The 13,019-nt window shown below is 28.2% G+C and overlaps 1 protein-coding gene across 2 annotated transcripts; it reads left to right on the forward strand.

Annotated features, from left to right (window-relative positions):
- Window positions 1-1,564: 1,564 nt before the first annotated feature.
- On the forward strand, window positions 1,565-11,636 carry LOC112601477 (putative U5 small nuclear ribonucleoprotein 200 kDa helicase). Of its 2 annotated transcripts, XM_025349129.1 has the most exons (34): window positions 1,565-1,583; window positions 1,686-1,754; window positions 1,836-1,999; window positions 2,062-2,233; window positions 2,315-2,510; window positions 2,585-2,739; window positions 2,802-3,066; window positions 3,134-3,472; window positions 3,542-3,735; window positions 3,797-3,952; window positions 4,053-4,223; window positions 4,293-4,463; window positions 4,538-4,718; window positions 4,783-4,898; window positions 4,967-5,209; window positions 5,264-5,432; window positions 5,487-5,704; window positions 5,786-6,019; window positions 6,093-6,502; window positions 6,573-6,794; window positions 6,903-7,020; window positions 7,092-7,418; window positions 7,980-8,099; window positions 8,179-8,391; window positions 8,538-8,774; window positions 8,846-9,048; window positions 9,111-9,261; window positions 9,332-9,556; window positions 10,154-10,241; window positions 10,312-10,595; window positions 10,689-10,865; window positions 10,935-11,177; window positions 11,247-11,370; window positions 11,438-11,553. In XM_025349129.1, the coding sequence occupies exons 2-34, from the start codon at window positions 1,710-1,712 to the stop codon at window positions 11,551-11,553; spliced, it is 6,447 nt and encodes a 2,148-aa protein (XP_025204914.1). In that variant the 5' UTR covers window positions 1,565-1,583; window positions 1,686-1,709. The 2 variants fall into 2 exon arrangements, with proteins under 2 accessions (XP_025204914.1, XP_025204922.1); XM_025349137.1 differs by lacking the exon at window positions 1,565-1,583 and having other exon boundaries at window positions 1,710-1,754; window positions 11,438-11,636.
- The last annotated feature ends 1,383 nt before the right edge of the window (window positions 11,637-13,019 follow it).

Below are 13,019 nucleotides of genomic sequence, written 5' to 3' on the forward strand. Positions count from 1 at the left end.
TTCAAAATTGGATTTGTGCAAACCCAGAATGCATTTTTCCTAGCACTGGAATTTAGAATTAATTTCATAAGAGAAAGATAGTCGAATACATGAACTGTTTACATTATTCAATATATTTGTTTAATTAACTAAAGTAACTATTAAAGGCCCTTACACACTAGGCGAATAGTTCGCGGGCGGACGCAGTTTTAAATTGCCGAGAACATTCGCCTAAACTTAAGCATGTGCGATCGATGGCGTATTTTATTCGCTCGCTTTACATAGTGTGAATGGTCTATTTTAATACAAGCTGTTTAATTTTAAGCGAACGTTCGCGGCGATTTAAAATCGCGTCAGTGCGCGAACTATTTGCCTAGTGTCTAAGGGCTTTCAAATTGAAAGGGTCAAAGTTTTTATTTACAAGACCTTAAAAATCTTAAGATAGCTTCATGTTTGGTGAATGGTGAATCATGAAATGAGCCAGTCATTTTGTCACATAAATATTTGAAATTACGGTGAAATTTAGGGAACAATAAATAATTTTTCCGGTGTATTGTATAGTCAATTTGTAGATGGAAATTTAAAAATTATTTATTAATTATAGATGAATTACCCGGCTTCGCACGTGTGTATTTTTGTCGATATAAATTTCTTGGAATAATTCATATCTACACCTCGTACGGCCGGAATGTGTATAAGTTGCAGGTAGCTGGAAACACGCGCAACCGGATAGGCTAATTAACGAATAATTGAAATTATTAATTAGTCTACTTAAATCATAGACCTTATACTCAATAATTTTTAAAATTATTTTAAAACATTTTTTAAAATCCTTTCTTATTGCACGGAAAAAGTATTAGAGGAACCACGTACTATTCCTAATTTTAAGTTCGTAAATTGATTAGTTTTCGAAATACAGCGATTAGTGAGTGAGGTATTTGGATTTTATATGAATTGATAGATTTATATGACATGCATAGATTATTATTATTATCACATGTTATGAAAAAGTAAATACACGTACATATACATATTCATATAATATTAATGGTATCATTTTATAGTTATATATATAATTTAGATATTTAAGCTATAAGTAAAATTTAATATTTGAATATACATTTATGGTTTGTATTTGTCTAACATTGACCCTTATCCCCAAATTAAAATAATAATTGTATTATGCCGGTTGTCGGGATGTTGAAACGAGAGTAAAATACTATCAAAATACTAATAGTCATTATTCATTAGAAACAAAGCGGATGACAAATAAATAATTTATATTGTTTCTCTGATCTTAAATCCACAGTCTTATAAAATATTTAAATAAAGTATAATAAAATATTATTTCATTATACATATTATGATTTATGAGACATTATTAAATTTAAATTTACCGCTTTTTTTTTATACAATGTGATAAAAAAAGAGAAAGGGTTCATTGATTAAAAACGCACAGTTGGCATAACTGAATGTTTGATAAGCGGCATAAACAAATCATGCGGATTTCGTTACTGATCCGGCGGTCGCGTTCATTTCGTATCCCTTTAATCTGTATTGTGTGTTATAATACTTCATACTTATTTTTTGATTATACATGCGTGGTGCGTTTAAACGTTTAGAAACGTTTTAATTTTGTACAATATTTATTATTATTCAACTATGAATTTTTTGCTTGATGATTAAATATAAATTATAACTTCTAGAGGATTAAAAGAAAGTAGTAAATCATGGCTGACGCAGCTGCCCGTCAGCTTCAGTATGAGTACAAAGCGGTAAGAAAAAAATTGGCAACATTAACGTTAAAATATACACTATTTTTCAGCTTACATTAAATTGTTTATTATTGATTCTAGAACTCTAATCTTGTACTACAAGCTGATGTGCGACTGATTGATCGACGTAATCGTGATGAGGCCACAGGTGAAGTATGTTCATTGGTTGGAAAATTGGAAGGTACAAAGATGGGTGATCGTTTTCAAAGAACTAAACCTGTTAAAGCAGAAGAAAGAAAAGCTAAGTTAGTACAGTTTTTATCAAATTTTATTGTACACTAATTATTTTTTGTTTTGTATTACGTAGGAGACAAAAACGTGATGAAGCACAATATGACTTTGCTCGAATGAAAGGAACTACACTTTTATCAGATGGTGTTGATGACATGGTTGGAATTATGTATAGACCTAAAACACAAGAGACTAGACAAACATATGAAGTGTTATTAAGTTTTATACAAGAGGCACTTGGTGATCAGGTTAGATTCTAAGCGTTAGAATATCTTTATTTTTTTTATGTTAATTAACTTTTAGAAGATAAATATATTTTACAATTTTAGCCCAGAGATATTTTGTGTGGTGCAGCTGATGAAGTTTTAGCCGTACTTAAAAATGATCGTCTTAAAGATAAGGAGAAAAAATCTGACACTGAAAGTTTATTAGGTTCTTTAGCTGATGAACGATTTGCTCTTTTAGTAAATTTAGGGAAAAAAATAACTGATTTTGGAACTGATGAAAAAGGCGTAGGTAATACAGGTAAGCTATAATTCATATTTTTATTATATCTATTTGAAGAGTTAATTTTTCTAGTATAAATTATTTGTGTTTAGAAGATAATATTGATGAAACATACGGTATAAATGTTCAATTTGAAGAAAGTGAAGAAGAAGATGATGAAGATGTGTATGGTGAAATTCGTGAAGGTGATGATCATGAAGATGAAGGTGAAGAATCAAAATTAGATGCTACTATTCATGCAGAAAATGTAAGTTATTCTATTGTTATTAAAAATATTTAATTTTTAGACTTCATTGTTTATATTTTTAGCTGGACAAACGTTCTGGTAAAAAACCAGTTGAACAAGCTAAAAAAGAAAAAAATTTGCATGCATTAGATATTGATGCTTATTGGCTTCAACGAAGTTTGTCCAAGTATTATAGTGATGCTATGGCATCTCAAGCTAAAGCAGCAGAAGTATTATCTGTATTGAAAAATGCTGGCGATGACCGCGATTGTGAAAACCAACTAGTTCTCTTACTTGGTTATGATTGTTTTGATTTCATTAAAATATTGAAAAAAAATCGACTTATGAGTAAGAAAATTTTAATAAGTTAGTTAATATGTATAATATGATTTAATATTTGTACATATATTTTTAGTTTTGTATTGCACATTATTGGCATCATCACAAAGTGAGTCTGAACGTGCAGCTTTGCTTAAAAAAATGGAATCTGATCCATTTTTAGCGAGAATTTTACGTCAAATGGATACTAAAGAAGTAGACGATATTAAAGAAAGTAGTGCAAGTGCTGCAAATAAGAAGAGGCGTGCTGCTGATGAAGACGATGATGACATGAATACTGGTGATCCTAAACAACAGGTTGCTGGTACCAGAAAAGTTTTAGATTTAGATGATTTAATATTTGCTCAAGGATCTCATTTTATGTCTAATAAGAGATGTCAGCTCCCAGATGGATCATTCAGAAAACAACGAAAAGGTATTTGATAAATGATAGATGATATATTTATTATTTAGTTATTCATAATTATTTGTTATATTTTTTAAGGTTATGAAGAAGTTCATGTGCCCGCATTAAAACCAAAACCTTATAATCAAGACGAGTCCTTAGTACCTATTGACAAGTTACCAAAGTATGTACAACCTGCATTTGAAGATTTCAAAACACTTAATAGAATACAGTCAAGACTTCAAAAAAGTACATTAGAATCTGATGAAAATTTGTTGCTTTGTGCTCCTACCGTAAATATATATTTAATATATTAATCAATAAAAATAACTTAAATTTTTTATTTATTTGTAGGGTGCTGGTAAAACAAATGTTGCTTTATTATGCATGTTGAGAGAGATTGGAAAACATATCAATAGTGATGGTACTATAAATGCTGATGAGTTTAAAATAATTTATATTGCTCCCATGAGATCATTGGTACAAGAAATGGTTGGAAGCTTTGGAAAGGTATAAATCACTATGAATTTAGTTATCATACTCTTATTAAATAAATGTATATTTATATATCTACATTTTAAAATAATCTAATATCTATATTAATTTTCAGAGGTTAAGCAGTTATAATCTAACAGTATCTGAATTAACTGGTGATCATCAATTAACACGTGAGCAGATACAAGCTACTCAAATTATTGTTTGTACTCCAGAAAAATGGGATATTATAACTAGGAAAGGTGGTGAAAAAACTTTTGTATCACTAGTCAGATTAATAATTATTGTAAGCATATGCCCATTATTTTGCATAATTGTATAGTATTGTATTTTATAGTTAATGTTTTTCTTTTAGGATGAAATACATTTACTACATGATGAACGTGGACCTGTTCTTGAAGCTTTAGTAGCCAGAACCATTCGTAATATAGAAACGATACAAGAAGATGTTCGTTTAGTTGGACTTAGTGCTACACTACCCAATTATCAAGATGTTGCAACACTACTTAGAGTTAGTCCTGATACTGTAAGTAAATTGATTTTACAAAATTTGAACTATTTGTTTAAAATATGTATATTTTTTATAAATTTTACTTTCAGGGTCTATTTTATTTTGATAACTCATTTAGGCCAGTCCCATTAGAACAACAGTATATAGGTATAACAGAAAAAAAAGCTGTTAAACGTTTTCAAGTTATGAATGAAATTGTTTATGAGAAAATTATGGAGCATGCTGGGCGTAATCAGATTTTGGTATTTGTTCATTCTAGAAAAGAAACAGGTAATTAATAATTTTCTTTATTTCATCAAGTAACCACATTTTTATATATTAAAATTATATATAGGTAAAACTGCAAGAGCTATTAGAGATATGTGTTTAGAAAAAGATACTCTTGGACAATTCTTACGTGAAGGTTCTGCATCTATGGAAGTTTTGCGTACTGAAGCTGAACAAGTCAAAGTATAAACATGTTCATAATTTTTTTTTTTCAAATAATTATTGTATTAACAATTTTTGTTTTGTTTTAGAATCAAGAGCTGAGAGATTTACTGCCCTATGGTTTTGCTATCCATCATGCTGGTATGACTCGTGTGGACAGAACTTTAGTTGAAGATTTATTTGCTGATCGTCACATTCAAGTATTAATATCTACAGCAACCTTGGCTTGGGGAGTAAATTTACCTGCTCATACTGTTATAATTAAAGGCACTCAAGTTTATAGTCCAGAAAAAGGTCGCTGGGTAGAACTCGGTGCATTAGATGTTTTACAGGTAATATAATTCAATTCTTTTTGTGGGATATTTCTAAGTTTAAATTTTTTTTAGATGTTGGGTCGTGCTGGACGTCCTCAATATGATACGAAAGGTGAAGGCATACTTATTACAAATCACAGTGAGCTTCAATATTATTTGTCTTTATTAAATCAGCAGCTTCCAATTGAATCTCAAATGGTTTCAAAACTGCCAGATATGTTAAATGCAGAAATTGTACTCGGTTAGTATTTTAAAATTTATTTTAGGATAAATCTAGACTCATTGTTTTTATTAGGTACCATACAAAGTGTTAAAGAAGCTGTTACATGGTTGGGATATAGTTATTTGTATATTCGTATGTTGCGTTCCCCTGCTTTATACACTATTACTCAAGAAAAGTTAGAAGTAGATCCATTATTGGAAGCACATAGAGCAGATATTATTCATACAGCTGCAATACAGTTAGAAAGAAGTAATCTCATAAAATATGACAGAAAGTCTGGCTATTTTCAGGTATCTATCACATTTTTTATATTTATAATATAATGATGTGAAGTACAGTGTAATAGTATTTATAAATATTAATTTCTATAGGTAACTGAACTTGGACGTATTGCTAGTCATTACTATTGTACTCATGATACAATGGCCACGTATAATCAGTTGTTGAAACCAACATTGAGTGAAATTGAATTATTTAGAGTATTCTCGTTATCTGGAGAATTTCGTCATATTGGTGTAAGAGATGAAGAAAAATTGGAATTGCAAAAATTAATGGAACGTGTACCAATTCCTATAAAAGAAGGTATAGAAGAACCTAGTGCTAAGGTGAGAATATTTAATTATGGTTAATTTTTGTGTATTAAAAATGTTAATAATTTTTTTATTAATTTATTAATAGATAAATATATTGCTTCAAGCATATATATCTCAGTTGAAACTCGAAGGTTTTGCATTGATGTCTGATATGGTTTTTGTTACTCAATCTGCTGCTCGTTTAATGCGTGCTATTTTTGAAATTGTTTTACATCGTGGTTGGGCGCAGCTAGCTGATAAAGCTCTAAGTCTTTGTAAGATGATTGATCGACGTATGTGGCAAAGTATGTCACCATTAAGACAGTTCAGGAAAATGCCTGAAGAAATTGTAAGAAAAATTGAAAAAAAGAATTTCCCTTGGGAAAGATTGTATGATCTTGGTCCTAGTGAAATTGGTGAATTAATCCGTGTTCCAAAACTTGGAAAAACAATTCATAGATATGTACATCAATTTCCAAAATTAGAGTTATCTACTCACATTCAACCAGTAACTAGGTAAAACAAACGTTTTGACTTGGCTCAAATTGGCATGACGAATTATTTTATTTCACCTGATTGTTTTTAGATCTACATTAAGAGTGGAATTAACAATTACTCCAGACTTTCAATGGGATGAAAAGTTACATGGAAATTCTGAAGCATTTTGGGTACTGGTTGAAGATGTGGATTCCGAAGTGATTCTTCATCATGAATTTTTTTTACTAAAAGCTAAATATGCTACCGATGAACATATGCTTAAATTTTTTGTCCCAGTATTTGAACCTTTGCCACCTCAATATTTTCTCCGGTAAGCAGTTTGTTTTGAATTTTTATACATGAATTTACTAAAGTATTTTATTAGTTAATTTAATATAGATATAATTAAAAATTGATTATGGCACATGTTTGCTTACAGAATTGTTTCTGATCGTTGGATTGGTTCTGAAACTCAATTACCTGTTTCATTTAGACATTTGCTACTTCCAGAAAAAAATGTTCCTCCTACTGAACTTTTGGATTTGCAGCCACTTCCTGTAAGTTTTATGCTCTTTTGATTTATAATATATTTGACATTCAATTGATTTATCAATAATTATTATCTAAGGTATCTGCTCTTCGTAATAAAGTATTTGAGGAACTTTATGCAGAGAGATTTCATCAATTTAATCCTATTCAGACACAAGTATTTAATGCTGTATATAATAGTGATGAAAATGTGTTTATTGGCGCTCCAACTGGATCTGGAAAAACTGCTATTGCTGAGTTTGCACTTTATCGACTTTTAAGTCAAAATCCAGATCATCGTTGCGTTTACTTAGTTGCTAAAGAATCACAAGCTGAACTAATTTATTCTAGCTGGCATGTTATTTTTGGAATTGGTCTTGCTAGAAAAGTAGTGCTGTTAACTGGAGAAATCGGTACAGATTTAAAGGTTAGTAGATTTCCTTAAATATTATTGTTTATATACTAAATTATAAATATTTAGTTGTCCATTAAAAAATGTATTGTTATTTTTATTAAAAATTGAATGTTTCTATTTTTTATGTACATAGTAAAATTTTGCCAAGATTAAATCGCTTGGGACTGTCTAATTGTTTAGTTTTAATAAGAGGTTCATAAAAAAAAAAATTTAAAGTTTAACTTAAGATTATTTATTTTTTATAATATTATTTTTACATACATTAATATAGCTTGTTTACGTATGTTTAACAGTACAAATAAAATAAGATTTGATACTGAACTTTTAAAATCTATATAAACATAACCTTACACTTGTAAATAGTTGGTCCCTATTAGCTTCATAAAGATTGAAACTGTGATATTTTCTGCGTAGTAAAAAGATCACTACCATTTTTTTATTTTCAGGTGGCATATTATACCTGTTTATATGTATATATTATGTAAACAATTGATTAGTGTTTATAATATTAGATTTTGTACAAGAATTGTTTCTATCAATGATTTAGATTAAAATAACTATTTTTTTTTATAGTTGTTAGCTAAAGGACAAATAATTGTGACAACTGCAGAGAAGTGGGATGTATTGTCTCGTAGATGGAAGCAAAGAAAAAATGTCCAAAACATTAATCTTTTTATTGTTGATGAACTTCAAGTAATTTATATACCTATAATTAATATTATAAATGTATTTACTACAAATATTAACTAGTAATTGATTTATATGTTTATAGTTAATTGGAGGTGAAGATGGGCCAGTATTAGAAATTGTTTGCTCTAGAATGCGGTATATTGCTTCACAGACTGAAAAACAAATGCGTGTGGTTGCTCTTTCAGCTCCATTAGCTGATGCTAGAGATTTAGCATTGTGGTTAGGAGCTCCAGCTACTACTACATTCAATTTCCACCCCAGTGTCAGACCTGTACCATTAGAACTTCATGTTCAAGTAATGTTTACCATACAATTTATTTACTACAAAATATAATTCAATTTATTTAAGTTGTTCATAATTTAATTCTAATTTCTATTAGTACTTTAATATTTTTGTATAATAATAAAAAAAGAAATAACTTGATTATGTAATTTGTTTAGGGATACAATATTACTCACAATGCTACCAGATTAGTAGCTATGGGCAAACCAACATACAATGCTATACTAAAGTATAGTTTAGAGAAACCAGTAATAATATTTGTTCCATCAAGAAAACAGGCTCGACTTACAGCTATTGATCTGTTAACATATACTGCTGCTGATAACCAATCTAACCGTTTTATACATGCCGAAGAAGATGATATCAAACCATTTGTTGAAAAAATTTCTGATAAGGTAATTTTATTGAAATAATTGACATATGTGCATAAATAAAATTTTAAATTTATTCAAATATTATGATTTAGACATTAAAAGAGACTTTGCTCCAAGGAGTAGCTTATTTACATGAAGGTGTTAGTGCTCAAGATCAACGATGGGTCCAACAACTATTTTTTACTGGGGCTATTCAAGTAGTAGTTGTTACAAGAAGTCTTTGCTGGGCTTTGAGTATTACATCTCATTTAGTTATTATTATGGATACCCAGTTTTATGATGGAAAAACACATACGTAAATATTAGAAAATTAGAAATGTTGTATTTGATAATATGTTTTTTTATTTTTAACTTCAGTTATGAAGATTATCCTATCACTGATGTTATTCAAATGGTGGGAAGAGCTAATCGACCATTAGATGATGATGACTCCAAGTGTGTATTGATGTGTCAATCATCAAAAAAAGATTTCTTTAAGAAATTCTTAAATGAACCATTACCAGTAGAAGTAAGTTTATAGTTAAATACTTTGATGTATACATACAATATACATTTATTTTTATTTTTAAATGATTTAGAGTCATTTGGATCATAGATTACACGATCATTTCAATGCAGAAATTGTAACAAAAACCATTGAGAATAAACAGGATGCAGTCGATTACATGACCTGGACATTCCTTTATAGGCGACTTACACAAAATGCTAATTATTATAACTTACAAGGTGTTTCACATAGGCATTTATCAGATTACCTGTCAGAACTTGTTGAGACCACATTAAATGATTTAAACCAATCAAAGGTATACATTTATATTCTACGATTGTCTTATAATTTTTTTATTACTACATATTTATTGTTTAACGTACATTTAATTGTTTATAAGTTGCATAGTGATTATTTTATGATACACTTATTATTTTAAAATATAATTACATTTTTAACTTGATTTCCAGTTGAAATAAAATATTTATTTATTTTTTTTGTTTTCTATTTTTTAAATGACAGCATGTATTTTTAATTTCTTATTTTGATATATAAATATCGAAATTCAGACAAGTAGTTTATTAGTTATAAGTATTTAAAGTTTAGTTAGTAGAGTGGTATGAGAATACCCCGTTAATGTTGTCAATTATTTCCCTTATTTAAACTTTAAACTACTTATTTGAATTTTGATTTTTACGTATCCTTATACTAGGAAAAATATTTTGCTTCAGAATATGGAATTAAAAATGTATGTTCTCATTTAAAAAAATAGAAAACTAAAAAGAAACTAACAAAAATAAATATTAAAATAATTTTCAAAAATGTTTATAGATTTTGAAATAATGAATGTTTTTCATTAAAAGAATCACTCAGTACAATATATTAATGTATTGAAGTATAATTTTTTTTTTAGTGTATTAGTATTGAAGATGAGATTGACTGTATTCCATTAAATTTGGGCATGATTGCTGCTTATTATTATATTAACTACACAACTATTGGTAATGTAGAGAAAATCCAATATATCTTGCTATTTTTCTAAACAATTTTTTTGTTAATCACATTTTTTAGAACTATTTTCATTGTCACTCAACAATAAAACAAAAATTCGGGGGCTGTTAGAGATTGTTAGTTCAGCTGCTGAGTATGAAAAAATACCTGTAAGACATCGTGAAGATACTTTACTTAAAAGTCTTGCCCAGCGATTGCCAAATAAGTTGCAGCCAGCTTCTGGTCAAACATCTATACGGTACAATGATCCTCATGTCAAGGTTAATTTGTTACTTCAAGCTCATTTATCGCGTTTACAACTGGGCGCAGAATTACAAGGAGACACCGAAGTTATATTGGCTAGAGTAATTAATACATTATTGTTGTTTACTTTTACTATTCATGAATTGATATATAGTCTTAGCTTATATAATATGCACGTTCACCTTTTTTAACAGGCAATACGTTTAATTCAAGCATGTGTTGATGTATTAAGTTCTAATGGTTGGTTATCTCCTGCTGTTGCTGCTATGGAACTAGCTCAAATGATTACTCAAGCAATGTGGGCTAAAGATTCATATCTTAAACAATTGCCTCATTTTACATCAGATATTATTAAGAGATGTACAGATAAGGTAGAATTTTTTTCTTTTGTAATTACATAACCTGGAATACAAAACATTAATTTAGTCTTGTTATATTAGGGTATAGACACAGTATTTGACATAATGGAATTAGAAGATGAAGACCGTATTAAGTTACTGCAACTTGGTGATAGTGAAATGGCTGATGTTGCAAGATTCTGTAATCGTTATCCTAATATTGAATTAAGTTATGAGGTGGCAAACAAAAACCGTATATCTGCTGGTTCCAGTGTAAATGTCACTGTGAGTTTAGAAAGAGAAGACGAAGTTGTTGGGCCTGTTATTGCTCCATTCTTCCCACAAGTAAGTGTTTAAATACAATTAAAATAAAGATATTAACTCATTTTATTGTCATGTATTTTGTTATTACAGAAAAGAGAAGAAGGTTGGTGGTTAGTAATAGGAGATCCTAAAAATAATTCTTTGCTATCAATTAAAAGATTAACATTACAACAAAAAGCTAAAGTAAAATTAGATTTTGTAGCACCCAATCCAGGTAAGTTATTAATGTAATTTTGAAATTTTTTTAAAGTTTATTATTAAACCTTGTAATTTTGTTTTAGGAAATTACTCTTACACTTTGTATTTTATGAGTGATGCATATATGGGTTGTGATCAGGAGTACAAAATGAATATTGACGTTGGTGATTATGATTCTGCCGAAAGTGAGTCAGATTAAACATCAAGAATTAACTTTAAACAATTATTTTTTGTAAGAGAACGACTTTGTAAATGAAATAAAATGTTCTTGTAATATTTTAATATTTTAATTTTTTTTTCACTTAAACAATTATTCATTTATACTATACATGATATGAATAATCTACATCATAAATTTTTGTTTATTACTTTCCGTTTTGTATATTTGAATTTATATGATAGTAAAAAAAAAATATAACTGAAAAGTAATGGTATTTTTTTTTCCTTATTTTATTTTATTGTTTACTTAATTATTGGTAAAACAGTTTAGTAATTAAAAAGTCTACTTTATGTTCAATTTTTTAGTAGATATTTTTATGTAAAAAAAATAATTAAGATATTTAGGTCATTAGGATTTAAATATGATGTATTTATCCAACTTTTTCATGTTTAGGGCTTTGAACCTGAATTTGGGTTTCACGTTTTAGGAATTGGATGTTTTCAAGTATTTAATTATTGGAATGGAAAATTTAAACAAAAGTTTGGGTTTTAAATTTTAATAACAATTATTATTCGAGTTAATATGAATGTTTAGTATTAAGGAAATAGGCTAAAACCTAAAAAAAATTAAAAGAGTATCCAGATATAATATAACGTCTAAAAAATACAGGGGTTATTCTGTTTTACTTTTATCGTATATAGAATACAATCATTCATCAAAAACAATTTATGTATGAAAATTTGGTTTAGAAAAAAATTAAAGCATTAATAATTTATTAAAAAAATGCAATTCAAAATCAGAAATAGGAATGTTTTTGCTTGAAATTTAGTCGGCGTTGTTATTTTGTGTTTAATTTAAAATACTCCTATTGATAGTTTTGATATTTTCGCTTATATATTATTAGATATTAGATAATTATGTATCTTAAGCTGCTGGTTTTTATCAATTCTATTGGCCTGTAAATCTTCGAAAGAAACTAGAGCGATCAATGGTTCAGAATCATTCTCCTACCTTTAACTCTCAGTATTACATTTAACAATCATTTATTCTTTAGGTTTTCAAATGAATTTATCAATATATCGTTATTTGTTACTACTTTGTAAAACATCCAAAATGATTTAAACTTATTGAAAAATTAACAGCATTGAAAAACATAATTTATACAAATTTCGATAAGAACAAGAAAACAAATTAAAAATTTTAAAGACAATTTGAAAAAAATTAGGAAAAAATTATATATTTATCAACGATTATTTGAGGATTATTAGACCACAATTTCGGAGTACAAAATAATTATAATTTATAATTTTTATTATTGGACATTTTAGATTCTGAGCGGAGCATGAATATATTGATTTTATCATAATGTGATTTTTTTTTGTATACGAGTATACGATAAGTTGGCGGTAAACTGCTTCCATTTTCAAAAATAAGAATGGTTTTGGATATAAAATTAGATCTAGTTTGTACTTTGGAGAGGTCAAACTTAAAAGTACTGAATATTG

This window comes from Melanaphis sacchari, unplaced genomic scaffold (genome assembly GCF_002803265.2).
Source record: "Melanaphis sacchari strain LSU unplaced genomic scaffold, SCAv2.0 Contig0_pilon_pilon, whole genome shotgun sequence".
Classification (NCBI taxonomy): Eukaryota; Metazoa; Arthropoda; class Insecta; order Hemiptera; family Aphididae; genus Melanaphis; species Melanaphis sacchari.